Source organism: Dendrobates tinctorius, unplaced genomic scaffold (genome assembly GCF_039654945.1).
Source record: "Dendrobates tinctorius isolate UK_male_01 unplaced genomic scaffold, ASM3965494v1 ptg000064l, whole genome shotgun sequence".
NCBI lineage: Eukaryota > Metazoa > Chordata > Amphibia > Anura > Dendrobatidae > Dendrobates > Dendrobates tinctorius.
Genome location: NW_027361732.1, coordinates 54,410,492 through 54,424,556, shown reverse-complemented (window position 1 = coordinate 54,424,556; position 14,065 = coordinate 54,410,492). Strand labels below are relative to the sequence as shown.

The 14,065-nt window shown below is 45.7% G+C and overlaps 1 protein-coding gene across 2 annotated transcripts in view; it reads left to right on the top strand.

Moving 5' to 3' along the window:
* Positions 1 to 14,065, top strand: part of RBM26 (RNA binding motif protein 26) — a 193,445-nt gene that overhangs the window by 21,747 nt on the left and 157,633 nt on the right. For both annotated transcript variants that reach the window (XM_073580438.1, XM_073580437.1), the window contains exon 4: positions 13,792 to 13,880. In XM_073580438.1, coding sequence (XP_073436539.1) covers positions 13,792 to 13,880 — 89 coding nt within the window. The remainder of the gene's footprint in view (positions 1 to 13,791; positions 13,881 to 14,065) is intronic.

Genomic DNA, 14,065 nt, shown 5'->3' with positions numbered 1-14,065 from the left:
ACCCCCAGGCAATCGCTGTGGATGGGCTGGTTCTGCTATGGAATCCGTTTTGCCTCCCATACCTATTTCCCCGCTGCCACTACTTCCGAGTACAGTATTATCAAGAAGATCAAGGCAGAAGGGGTGCCAGTGATTCTGCTGCCCCCAGACTGGCCTTGTTGGGCGTGGTACGCAGATCTAGTGCAGCTGCTCGTCGACGTGCCATGGTGACTGCCAGAGCGCCCAGATCTACTTTCTCAGGGGCTATCTGCCCGAACTTAGGGGCCCTGGGTTTGATGTGGCTGTTGAATCTTAGATTTGGACTCAGGCGGGGTTTGGGCGCAAAGTGGTCGCTACAATGGTTAGCGCCCGGAAGCCTGCCTCGGCATGAAGTTACCACTACACCTGGAAGGTTTTACTTTGCATGGTGCCGACGCCGCGGTTATTCTCCACTGAGATTCTCTGTCCCTAACATCTTAGTTTTTGCGCCAGTCTGGCCCAGACTCATGTTTGGCCCCCAGTTCTCTCAAGAGACAGTTATCGGCTTTATCCGTCCTTTTTCAGCGCAGGATTGCTACCAACCTGCAGGTAAAGACTTTCATCCAGGGGGTCTCCCACTTGGTACCTCCCTATAAGGCACCTATGGACGCCTAGGACCTTAACCCGGTCCTAAGTGTTCTGCAGGAAGCTCCATTTGAGTCGCTTCAGGATGTCTCTTTGTCATACCTTTCCTGGAAGGTGGTGTTCATGGGAGCTGTAACATCAATCAGGCGGGTCTCTGAGCTGGCAGCACTAGCTTGTCGAGCCCCGTTTCTGACCTCTCGCAAGGACAAGGTGGTTCTTAGACCAGCTCCTCCATTTTTTGCCAAAAGTCGTTTCCTCGTTTCGCATTAATGAGAATATTGTCTTGCCCTCTTTTTGTCCAGCACCGGTACACCGTGTGGAAAAGGCCCTGCATACGTTAGACCTGATGAGAGCACTCAGGAGGTACGTTTCGCAGATGGCACCCTTTCGTCAGTCAGACTCGCGCTGTTTGTGGGGTACCACAGGGCTCTGTCCTGGGCCCTGTATTGTTCAACATCTTTATCAACGATTTAGATGAAGGAATTGAGGGTAAACTGATTAAATTTGCTGATGACACAAAGCTAGGAGGGATAGCTAATACTAGAGAAGAGAGAGAGAGGATTCAAAAAGATTTAAATAAACTGGAGAAGTGGGCAGCAACTAACAGAATGGTTTTTAACAGGGAGAAATGCAAAGTACTACATCTGGACAATAAAAATGAAAAAAGCATATATAGAATGGGAGGAATAGGGCTAAGTGACAGCACATGTGAAAAAGACTTGGGTATACTAATAGATCACAGACTGAATATGAGTCAACAGTGTGATGCAGCAGCAAAAAAGGCAAATGCAATTCTAGGATGTATTAACAGAAGCATACAGTCTAGATCACGTGAAGTCATTATTTCCCTCTACTCCTCTTTGGTCAGACCTCATCTGGAATATTGTGTCCAGTTTTGGGCACCACATTTTAAAAAAGACATCAACAAACTGGATTATTTTCAAAAAAAGAGTATTAACTGAGCATGCTCACATATTATTCATATATATTGATATGATTAATTGCTCAGAATATAATCGAAAGACATCAAAAAAATAGAAGCTCAAAATAATTTCAAGATTATTACAAAATTTATTTAAGCATAAACAATGTGACAAAAAAGAGTGTCTGGGTACGCACACATAAAGGCAGGAAAAGGGGAGAGGGAGAAGAGATTAGATTGTCTGGAGTCAGGTAATAAGGATAAACATATTCACAGTAATCGTATGTACATTATGTGACCAAATAAATTGAAAAAATACCCCAGACAAAAAGAGAGGGAAGACGGAGGCGCTCGTCTGAATCTGCCAAACAGGACACCATAAATAGCTCAGTAATAAAAGAACCAGTCTGGTACGAGTAAGAGCCTGTCAGAGTTAAATTAAACAAATCTGAATAGGATATAACTAGATTCTACTCTACTCTACATTGTTCAGAGCAAGGTACTGACATGTTTGGCGCACCCATTAAATATAGTATGCATTACCTTCAGACATGGTGCGGTGTGGACGTGGAGCAGACAGCAGACGGCGCTACCGAGGGCCTCGACGCGCGTTTCACCACCCTTGTGGTTTCATCAGGAGGCAAACCCTGTCTTATGAGGAAAGGTTGCAGGATTTGGGAATGTTTAGTTTGCAAAAGAGAAGACTGAGAGGAGACTTAATAGCTGTCTACAAATATCTAAAGGGCTGTCACATTGTAGAAGGATCAACTTTATTCTCATTTGCACAAGGAAAGACTAGAAGCAATGGGATGAAACTGAATGGGAGGAGACACAGATTAGATATTAGAAAAAACTTTTTGACAGAGTGATCAATGAGTGGAACAAGCTGCCACGAGAAGTGGTGAGTTCTCCTTCAATGGATGTCTTCAAACAGAGGCTGGACAGACATCTGACTGGGATGATTTAGCGAATCCTGCTTTGAGCAGGGGGTTGGACCAGATGGCCCAGGAGGTCCCTTCCAACTCTACGATTCTATGATTCATAGAATCATAGAATCTATGATTCTATGTTTGTGCTCCTTGAAGGTTGCAGAAAGGGACTCGCTGCCTCAAAATCGACCATAGCCAGATGGATTTGTTTGGCTATTCAGTAGTCCTACCGCTGAAGAAGCGCTCTGATTCCAGCAGGGATCAGAGCACACTCTACTCGGGCAGTGGGCGCCTCTTGGGCGCTTCGGGACCAGGCGTCGGCGGAACAGGTTTGCAAGGCAGCAATCTGGTCCAGCCTGCACGCGTTTACTAAACATTTCAATATCCATAATCAGGCTTCAGCGGATGCGAGCCTGGCTAGAAGGATTCTCCAAGCAGCGGTGGTGCACCTTTAGACAGGAGGTGCATGTACAGTAGCTTGGATCGGTGAGTCAACTTCCCACCCAGAGACTGCTTTAGGACGTCCCACAGTACCTGTGTCCCCCAATGAGGCGAAGGAGAAACATGGATTTTTGTGATAACTCGCCATAAAATCCTTTTCTCCGAGACGCTCATTGGGGGACACAGCACCCACCCTGATAGCCAAGCAGGCTTCTGTTTGTTTAATTAATATGCTCTCTGTATGAGATTAGGGTGTTTATTTTCTAGACAGGTTGTTACCTGCATTGAGGTTGATGTTGTCTAATTTTTGTTTGATCTCCTACTGCTTTTGTACCAAACTGGTTTCCGCCCGCAGTCGGGGCGAGGGTGTATGCGGAGGAGGAGCTAACCTCTTTTTTTTCCACTTAGTGTCAGCCTCCAGGCGGCAGTAGCATACACCCACAGTACCTGTGTCCCCCATTGAGCGTCTTGGAGAAAAGGATTTTATGGTGAGTTATCACAAAACTCCATGTTTCAGAAATTGAAGAAATATAAAGTATTATCATTTTAATGGAAAAAAAAAAAAAATAAAGAAAAAAAGTCAGTGTTCAGAGCACAGCAGCGCGATGATTACAGTGCTGTTCTCTGATCAATACAGCATTACTAATAGCGGCGGTGAGTGCAGGTCAGCAGCCTGGTATTTTACTACTAATACCAGGCTACAGACCTGTTTTCAATACTGGAAAAAGTCTCTGCCGTATGTAGTGTTCTCACTGTTCAGAGCAGGACTGTGGCAGAGTCTCCTTCCAGCTGAGAATTCTGGCTAGCCTACAGTAGTGCAATGTCAGGCTGCCGTCCACCGCTTGCTTGCCGCGTCCTGGACCTTCTGTCACCAGTCTCTCCAGAACACTGTGAGCGGCAACAAGGGGAAATTGTAGCTCACAGCGCAGCTATTGATCACAACAAAATTATGCCTTTGGCCCTGTGAAGGATAACATCAGAGAGATCACGCAGAATTCCCACTGCTTCCACCACTTATGAAAGATCCGCACCTCGCCACGACATCAACATTACGTCAGTGGCATCACCTGGTAAGGTTTCCCCATTTGTACCAATGTGACGTTCCGCACCCCTTGGGGAGATGCAAGGTTAGATTGTTACAGGTTTACACAGACACCCCCTTGTCCGTACGGGGAGTGAGAGGACGTGGCCCATGCAGACACTAACATGGCACCACGCTCACCCACAGCCCTAAAAGGCTAGGAGGCCCCTTTCATGGCCACCAATCAAACAGCGCCTGTTCAGTCCAGTAGGTCTGCCACCAGTTCCTCTTTCGATATACACCTGGTCCATTAACAGGGTTGATGCCACGTCCCTTCCGAACCTTGCAATGCGCCCAAAGAGTAGTTTTCTACCACATATAGGGTATCGGTGTACTCGGCAGTGATTGCACAACAAAATGTACTGTCTATTTTCTCCTTTTACCGTTGTGAAAATGAAAAAATTGAGGCAAAACCAACATTTTTGCAGGAAAAATGTACGTTTTCATTTTCAAAGCTCAACGTTATAAAATTCTGTGAATCATCTGTGGGTTCAAGGTGCTCAACACACCTCTAGCTAAGTTCCTTGAGGGGTGTAGTTTTCAAAATAGGGTGTCATGTTACCTTTGGGAAAATGCTTTGGGGTTACATCAACATTTTTTGTGGGAAAAAGTTCAAATTTAATTTTTTTCTTACACATTACTTAAACTCTTGTGAAGCACCTGAAGGGTTAATAAACTTCTTGAATGTGTTTCTGAGCCCTTTGAGGGGTGCACGTTTTAAAACATTGTCCCCAGGAGGTTTGTAGCTACATCTAAAACCTAGGAAAGATCATAACTCCTTTTTGGACAGTCCTAGGGCGGCGGTTCTGGTGCCATCAGATCTGTCCGGGTTCCTGCTACTTGTTAAGACCAAACAAAGCTTTATTACCTGGCTTTAGTAGCTGTTGTATGTATTTTCATACCTCTGGATGCTAGAACAGATCGAGACCCTGGAAGGCATCCGGTCCGGTTTAGAGATCACAAAAATGTAACCGGTGTGTGGCTTTAGCGTACGATAAGCCCATTTTCTCCTTATGAAATCCTAGCTGTCTGAACAAAGCAGACCACATGGTTTGGATCCACAGGTGGTCTTTCTGTAAGAGCTTGATTTTAGCTGGTTGTTGGGAGTGTGAATTATGACTTTGCAGCTGAAAGGTGGGACCATCTGCGGAGTCTGGTGTCTTGGTACAGCTACACATGCTTACAGGACAATTTTAAGCTGCCTTTACACCTCCACTCCCCCCCTTCTGTCATAGACCCACACAGCTGTGAGCTGGATAGCCAAGGGGCAGTACCCAGGTCACAGCTAGAGGCAGCCACAGTGTAGGAAATGTGGTCCAACACAAACCACATTCTCCTATGCCCAGTTGCTGCTGTATTTGAGGTATGTAAGTGTTGTGCTCAGACACTTACACAACAGCAAATAAAAATGGCAGTCCCTCATCGCTGCACAAAGCAAAATGTTAAAACTGTGCATTTTGTTTTTAAAAAATATTTGATTATATAATCAACTAGCTGAAAAGCCTGGCGCTGCCCGGGCATAGTAACTAACTTCCATACCGGGGATCCCTTTAAGAGAGGCTTGGCGTCAGATTTTCCCTGACTTCCATACCAATGATCACTTTTTTTTTTTAAATTTATTTATTAAACTTCGAAACAAGCAGAGGATGTTACTGTATGTACAACATACATCTTTGCTTGTGGTTGTGAACATTGTACAGAGCATACACATTACCGTCTTTTTGTTAAGTACTAAACCAAAAAGTGAACACTCTTATGATTTACGGGTAATATATGCATAATCCCCAAACATGTACAAAGACCAACAGGCTATACATTATGAGCATGTACATCAATCATATCTCAGAGGCCTTTATCATGTCGCTCAGATAATCTAGATTAATTATAAGTTCCTAAACTAAACTACAACTACGTCAACTATTTACTAACTCGCAGCCTATTATCTTGCATTATATTGTCTCACATGCAGTGTTTCCATTCTACAAAGTAAGATGAGAAGAGTTCCACTTCTCCCAGATCTTTTCAAATTTGCCCAGGCATCCCCTGTTCTGATATAATGTGCGCTCATATGGAACAATCGTATTTACCAAGTCAATCCAGGTTGTGCCAGAAACAGCGTTTCACGTAGAAAAATCCCAACATGGTGACCCCAAACCTCCTCCTCCCATACCCCAAACAAGCAGACCAGTGGTTCAAGAGGGACAGGAGTTTGCACCAGTGATGACAAAAATAGTGTCACCTCTTTCCAGTACTGTAGGATAGTGGGACACTGCCATATCATGTGAATAAAGTCTGCATCTGGCTTGACATTGCAAGCATTTTGATGATTGGAATTGACCCATCTTAAAAAGTCGTATCGGAGTCAAATATGATTGGTTTATTATATACAACTGTAACATTCGATTATTAGTAGATGGTGATACTCCGATCGGAGACTCCAGGATCTCTTCCCACTCCTCTCCCTGCGTATTAGGGATGAGTCTTTCCCACTTCCCTTTAACAGAGCTTATGGTAGATTCTGCTCCCACTGACAGCATGTACATATATAAAGAGGAGATAAGGCCCTGGGGCCCCTGTGAGTTAAGGATTCCTATCAAAGGTAGAGACGAAATGACACGGCCCACACCTATACTCCTTATGTGCGACTGAAGAGCAGACCTTAGTTGTAAATAGCGGAAAAATTGACATCTCGGGACATCATGCCTGTATCTGCTCGAAAGACATTAAGGTCCCATGGTCATGCAAGTCTCCTATCAAGGAGACATTATGTTGAGTCCAAAAATCAGTGGACGGGTGACTTAGTAATATCGGAGAATAGGCGTTTCTCCATAAGGGCATTTCAGCTATGATGTCCTTAAATCCAATCACTTTCTTAATTTGCCTCCACACTAATCGTGCCAGACGGAGCAGGGGCAGTAAAAGAGGGACACTAGGCCTCGCCAACTCCAGGAAACCCAGTGGACAATCAGTTCTTGCAGCGTGAAGCAAGTGACTTTCAGAATTAGGGAGATAATTACCCGGCATCCACATACTTAGGGCTTTAGCCTATCCAGCCAAATAATATAGGAAGAAATCTGGTAGCGCCAACCTCCCCTCCCTTTTTAGGCCTCTGAAGAGTGGACAATTTAAGTTTGGGTCTGGTTTTCCTCCATATAAAAGATGTGACCTGGGAATTAAGATTCACAAGAAAAGGACTTGGGTACCATTACAGCACTGTGCTGAAGGGAATAGCTGAGTTTGGGAAGTATTATCATTTTAATCAGGTTGATGCGTCCGGCCACAGACAACGGTAATTTGCTCCAGGTTGCAAATTTAACTCTAACCAGTTCCAGCAATGGGTAGATATTAAGTTGTAAGTCGAGCGTGCTGTTATGGGGTACATGAACACCCAGGTATTTAAAGCTAGATACAATAGACAACGAGGAGAGAGCCTCAAGTCGGGGCATCGGAGCATGGGATGGGGTAACAGGGCGGACTTTTTCCAATTTATATATAAGCCCGAATATTTACTGAATCCATCTATGGTGGCAATCACTTGAGGCAAAGTTTCCTCCGCCTCGTCCATAAATATCACCATATCATCTGCGTATAAACCTATGGTATCTACCCGACCCGCTATATCTATACCCCTAATGCCAAGGGAGGACTTTATACGTATTGCCAATGCCTCAATCGCAAAGGCGAAGAGGGCCGGGGAAAGGGGGCACCCCTGACGGGTCCCCCCTGTGTAATGAAAAGGGCTCAGATATGGAATTGTTCACAATAATACAGGCTTTAGGTTTTATATATATATTTAACCCATTTTATAAACTTATCACCAAAGCCATACCTCTGTAGACATGTGGAGAGGAAAGGCCACTCGAGAGTCAAAAGCCTTGGCGGCATCTAACGATGCCAGTGCCCATTTGTTATCTGGCATTAGAGAACTATACTGGACTATTGACTTGACTCGTCTGATATTAATTGAAGTGCTCTTACCAGGCATAATGCCCGTCTGGTCAGGATGTCTAAGGTTCAGTATAATTGAATTTAATCTGGTGGCGAGAATCTTAGTAAAGATTTTATAGTCCACATTTACCAACGATATGGGACGATAGGAACCACATTCCAAAGGGTCCTTCCCCTCCTTCCTAAGCACTATGATATTAGCCTTGTAAAGGGATTCAGGCATAGATTCTCCCTCCCATATTCCCCAATATACCTTTATCAGAAGTGGTGTTAATATGTCTCGGTATTTCCTATACAATTCAATAGGGAACCCGTCCGGCCCAGGAGCCTTCCCGGAGGCCATGTCCGTTTTGGCATTCTCTATCACCTCCACAGTGAATTCAGCGTCCATAAAGGCTCGCTGATCAGAATCTAAGGTAGGGAATGTTACATCTGACAAGTAATCCAGACACTCCAAATTATCAGAGCCACTCTTAGATTCATATAATGACTTAGAATAATCATAAAAGCAGACAATAATCTCCTCAGTTGAAGACACCAACGAATCATCCGACTTACGGATCTGTAATATTGTATTAGAAGTATTATGTTAGCGCACCAGATAGGCCTGTAGTTTACTTGCCTGATTTCCCATTTCAAAATAAGACTGGCAAGCAAAGAATAATTTGCGCTTAGACTTAGTGTCTATATGCTGGGTGTATAATCGCTGGGCAGCCAACCACTCAATCCTATTACCATAAGTTTGATTAGATATGTATGCAGCCTCTGAATCCTTCAATCGCTGTTCCATCACGTCATCCTCTCTTGAGGTTACCCGCTTAATATAAGAAATTGTGAAGGACAAGCAGCCCCTCAGATATGCCTTAAGGGCATCCCAAAATAAATTAATATCCTGAGGTTAATGGTGGGACAAAATGAAGCAATGCAATTGATCGATTGTTCTATCGGGGTACTATCAGTTTCAGCCAGAAAGGGTTCAACTTCCAAACCACCCTGTTATTTAATTGCCCGTACTTAAGTTTGAGGACGACCGGGCTATGGTCTGAGATCCCTCTACTGCCATGCTCCACACTATCCACCCACATCGCCAGACCACTGGTTCCAAATATGTAATCTATGCGTGATAGGGAGCGCCTAGTGGATGAGTGGCAGGTATACTCTCTCAACTCAGGGTGCTGCACTGTCCACAAATCCAGCCACCCGCTACCCTCCATAAATAGCGACATTTGGGTTGCTGTCGGCGAAGGAACCCCCCCCAGCCACTCCCATCATCCAGTCTCAATTTATCAAGATGATTGTTCATAACCATATTGAAGTCCCCCCATACAGATAACATCTGCGTCCGGATAATTTAGGGCGAAACTCATCGCCTTCTGGAGAATGGACATATTAGCTGGAGGCGGATTATAAACACATAAAATCACATATTTCCTGGTATTTATCGATGCATATACGAAGACAAATCGACCCTCAGGATCCCTCCGGGTCTCCCTGGCTTCCCATCTATCATCTCTATGCACCAACAGTGAAACTCCTCTCGAGTAACTAGTATGGAATGCATGAACAGACCACTGTACCCAAGGCTTCTGCACGCATCGGGCTGTATCCCTGGTCAGATGCGTCTCCAGCAAGACCACAATGTGAGGGCGGTAATGTCTAATCTGCGAGAAGACTTTGATCTTTTTCCGGGGGTTTTTTATACCTCTCGCATTCCATGTCATACATATCATCTCAGACCCCATATTTTACTCCGCTGGATATGGCCTACATCAGTACCCGGGTAAAATTTAGAGACACCACACATAAATTGAAATTGCTGCTGGCTGTGAATTATACCAAGAAAACAAATAAAACCACTATAAAAAAAAATCAAAGTGGAAAAACAAACAATACGGGAGCAAAGTCCTGCTCTCCCATCACGAAATAAACACGGGGATACCATCACTGAGCTCAGTGTCCGGTATTGGGGGTAGTCCGGACGTCCGTGGAAAAAGCGCCATCAATAAAAAGAATTTTGATTAACAGTAGAGACGTTAGGATTCCCTCGTAGCAGACCCGCTGTGGGACCGCAACCACTCAGCCGTCTCCGCTGGATCCATAAAAAATATAGAAGAACCCTCGTGGACCACCCGGAGCCTGGCCGGATAGATCATTGAGTACACGATATTCCTCTCCCGGAGCCGCTTCTTGATTTCCATGAATTGTGCTCGTTGTTTCTGAAGTTCCATGGAGAAATCCGGAAAAATTGAGATTGTGGCATTGTTGAACTTGATGGGACTTTTTTGTCGAGCTAGACGTAGAATCGCATCCCTCTCCCTGCAATTGAGAAGACGCGCCAAAAAAGGTCTAGGTGGGGCTCCAGGAGGAAGAGGTCTTGTAGGGACCCTATGAGCCCTCTCCACAGCAAATGTTGGGGAGAATTCGTCTCCCAAAGAGGTTTTGAGCCAATCTTCTAGAAATTGTTCCAGATGTTGACCTTCCAAACGTTCCGGCAGACCAATAACTCGGATGTTATTCCGACGCATTCTATTCTCCAAGTCGTCTGCTTTTTGCCTCCATGCATTCACCGAGCCCGCCGCTTTCGTAAGCTTGGCTTCCATGGGTGCGATGGTGTCCTCTACCTTGGACACCCTTGTCTCCACCTCCGTAATACGCCCTCTCATGGCCTGCCTATCTTGTCGAAGACGCCCCACCTCGGTATACACGCCTCTATTTTCCCCGTCAGCAATGTCCTAGTTAAGGAGATGGCCTGCATCAGTTGTTCAGATGCTTACTTGAGGGTTAATTCCTCCTGCTCACTCTCCTTTTCACCCTCAGAGGGACGTTTTTTACGTTGAGCCTGTGAGGGGTTATTTCTGAGGGACCGTGTAGTGTCAGAATGGTCAGGTCTAGCAAACTCTTTCAATTTTTCAGCTGCTTCTGCCCCCTTGGAGTGGTTCATTTTCAATAGCAATATGGCACAGCCGGGTAACAGAAATGGTATGTCCAGTGGGACTCTCAGGTCCAAGTTATGAGCACAGCAGTGCTATAATATAATAGCAAGTGTCCTAGGGGCAGCACAGAGCAGAAAAGGGCCACACAGGAGGATAAATCCCGGCTCTAAGGAGTGACAGAGAGGCCTTATGGCTGGGGAGGGATCCGCAGTGCCCACAGAGACTAATAACACCGACTAGCTGAGTGACTTAACAAAGGGGAGTGCGGGGTCCAATCTTCAGAGCACTCACCGCCTCTCCCTTTCAGATCGACAGGATATGTGCTCACCGTCCTGTCAGCGCTGCGAGTAGGGAGCCAGCGCCGCATCTCTAACAGCCAGAGCGCGCTCTTCTGAAAATGGCCGCCGCCTCATGCAGGTTCCGCCGGCTGCCCCGGCCTTTACCGCTATCTGCCCACCAAGATTCGGCCTCCCGTGGGGGTCCAGGGGTGCTCCACAGTCCAGGAGGTCCAATATAGGCAGGTATGCCGCGGCACCACGAGTCCGCTGACCGGATCAATGTCAGGATGTGAGGAGCTCTCCCTGAACGCGTCCTCTCTCAGCTGCTACATAGCCACACCCCACCAATAATCACTTTAATAGAAGCCTGGGGTGAGAATCAGCGCTGAGGGATTTACCATATCTTCCATACCGGAGATCCCTTTGAGAGGCCTGGGGTCAGTACCAAAGCGCAGAATGGATTTGCCCTCATTTCCATACCGGGGATCCCTTTAAGAGGGGCCTTGGGTCAGTACCAAAGCGCAGAGTGGAACAGTCCTAACTTCCATACTGGAGATACCTTTAAGAGAGGCCTGGGGTAAAAACCAAAGCCCTGGTTGGATTTGCTCTGACTTCCATACCAGTGATCCCTTTAAGTGCCTATATTATGGAGGATGTGTGATGGGGATATAGGCACGAGGGGGGGGGGGGATTCATTTGTCATGTGCTCTGTGCTCCTTTCTGGGGGCAGACAGTGGCTGGGAGCTTATGTTCCCAGGGATGCTAGATTTCTCCCACTATGTCAGTGTCTGCTGAGGTGTTGTCAAGTGAGAAAACTTGCTCATGGCAACCAATCACAGCTCAGCTTCTTTTAACCAGCTCTGGTAAAAATGAAAGATGTTCCGTGATTGGATGGTGACACACACACACACACACACACATATTCAGTTTCATATATAGAGATAATTAAGTATTAATAGGTACTTGTAAAAGTTAAATTCATAAGTAACATCCCCTGGTGGGTGGAGAAATCAAGCGCAATAAATTTAGTATAAGGGAAAAATGTGCTACAAAATGAGCAATAATCCATGCATTTTAAAGCTAAATTTGCTATAATCCTAAATTGGGTTTCTTGTCTAATAAAAAAGCCTGTTAACTTACTTTTATAATTGATCATAAATTCTCATACCTTTTCAGATTAAAATTACCGTATATACTGGTGTATAAGCCGATATTTTCAGCACAATTTTTTGTGCTGAAAACGCCCCTCTCGGCTTATACACGAGTCATACATCAATACTCACCCTCCGTCGCTGGATCTCCATCTTCCCTGCATCTCTCTGTTATCCTGGGGCTGGCAGCTCTTCCTGTTCCTTTGCAGAGCGGTCAGGTGACCCGGCTCATTAAGGTCATGAATATAGACGCATATCCACTCCCATTCATTACCTTAATGAGCCGGGTCACATGACCGCTCTGCAAAGGAACAAGAAGAGCTGCCAGCCCTGGGATAAAAGAGATGCAGGGAAGATGGAGATCCAGGGAAGCCAGGAGGGTGAGTAGGAGGGGAGGGGATTATGTGTACTGTTTGGCACTGCTTATGGGGCATTCTGGCACTGTTTGTGTGCTCTCTGGCATTGTTTATGGGGGAATCTGGCACTGCTTATGGGGCACTCTGGTACAGTTTGTGTACTGTCTGACACTGTCTATGGGGACAATATGACACTGGGGACAATGTGGCACTGTTTATGGGGGCACTCTGGTACTGTTATGTACTCTTTGGCATTGTTTGTGTGTACTCCCTGACTTCTTAAGGGGCGCTCTGGCATCGTTATATGTACTCCTTGACTGTTTATGGGGGCGCTATATTGTGTACTCCCTGACTGCTTATGGGGCACTCTGGCATCGTTATATGTACTCCCTGACTGTTTATGGGGGTGCTCTGACACTTGGAGCTTTCTCAGTGTCACCGGTGATTATACCATTATTACATGATATTATGTGATGACTGTGGTACCAGGACAGGGATGAGGGGACAATGCATATCCGGCTTATACTCGAGTCAATAAGTTTACCCAGCTTTCTGTGGCAAAATTAGGTGCCTCGGCTTATAAACTAGTATATACGGTACGTCACTGTTGCTATTGGCATATCCGTGGTGCGTCCTTTGTCCACATCATGGGGCTGTAGTTTTACCATTACCTTCATCTTGATTCTAAAGATAAATTTATGGGGGTGGAGAGCAGAGCAGAAGATCCTGGGAGGGGGTGCAGAGGAGAGTGGGGGGGGGGGGGTGGAGAGCAGAGCAGAGGAGCCTGGGTGGGGGGTGAGCAGAGGAGCCTGCTGGGGGATGGGGGTGAGAGCAGAGGAACTGGGGGGTGGGAGAGCAGAGGAGTCTTGGGGTTGGGAGGGGGCACAGAAGTCTGGGGGAAGTGGGGAGAACCGAGGATCTTGGGGGTGATGGGTGAGAGCAGACAAGCCTTGGGGGCCATGGGTGAGAGCAGAGGTGCTTGGTGGAGGACCTCCTAGAGTACACGGGAGTGCTTGGTCAAGCTGAGTGTTCCTATGAATGGGATAGCTGAGGGAAGCAGCTGATCAGCCTTTGGACAACATCTATCTAATGTGTATGGTGGAGCTTAAACTTTTTACTGCTTGTTTACAAATTTATCTTTTATCTCAGGTACCCAATGATGATGAAAAAGAAAAAAAACCTTTAAGAAGAGTAAATCATAGCCCACAGCCATCAACTACACGACACAGAGAAAATAAGTAATTGCACATTTTTTCCCCTTACAGCCTGGAAATTGTTGTAATAAAATGACGAGATTTGTTTTATTTAATTATATATGGTTATATAACTTATTGTAGATTTGTGTAATTTGCAACGGATTGGAAGTAACGTCCAACTATATAGAATGCAGCCATAAAAGGATACTTGGCAAAATGAGCTTGGA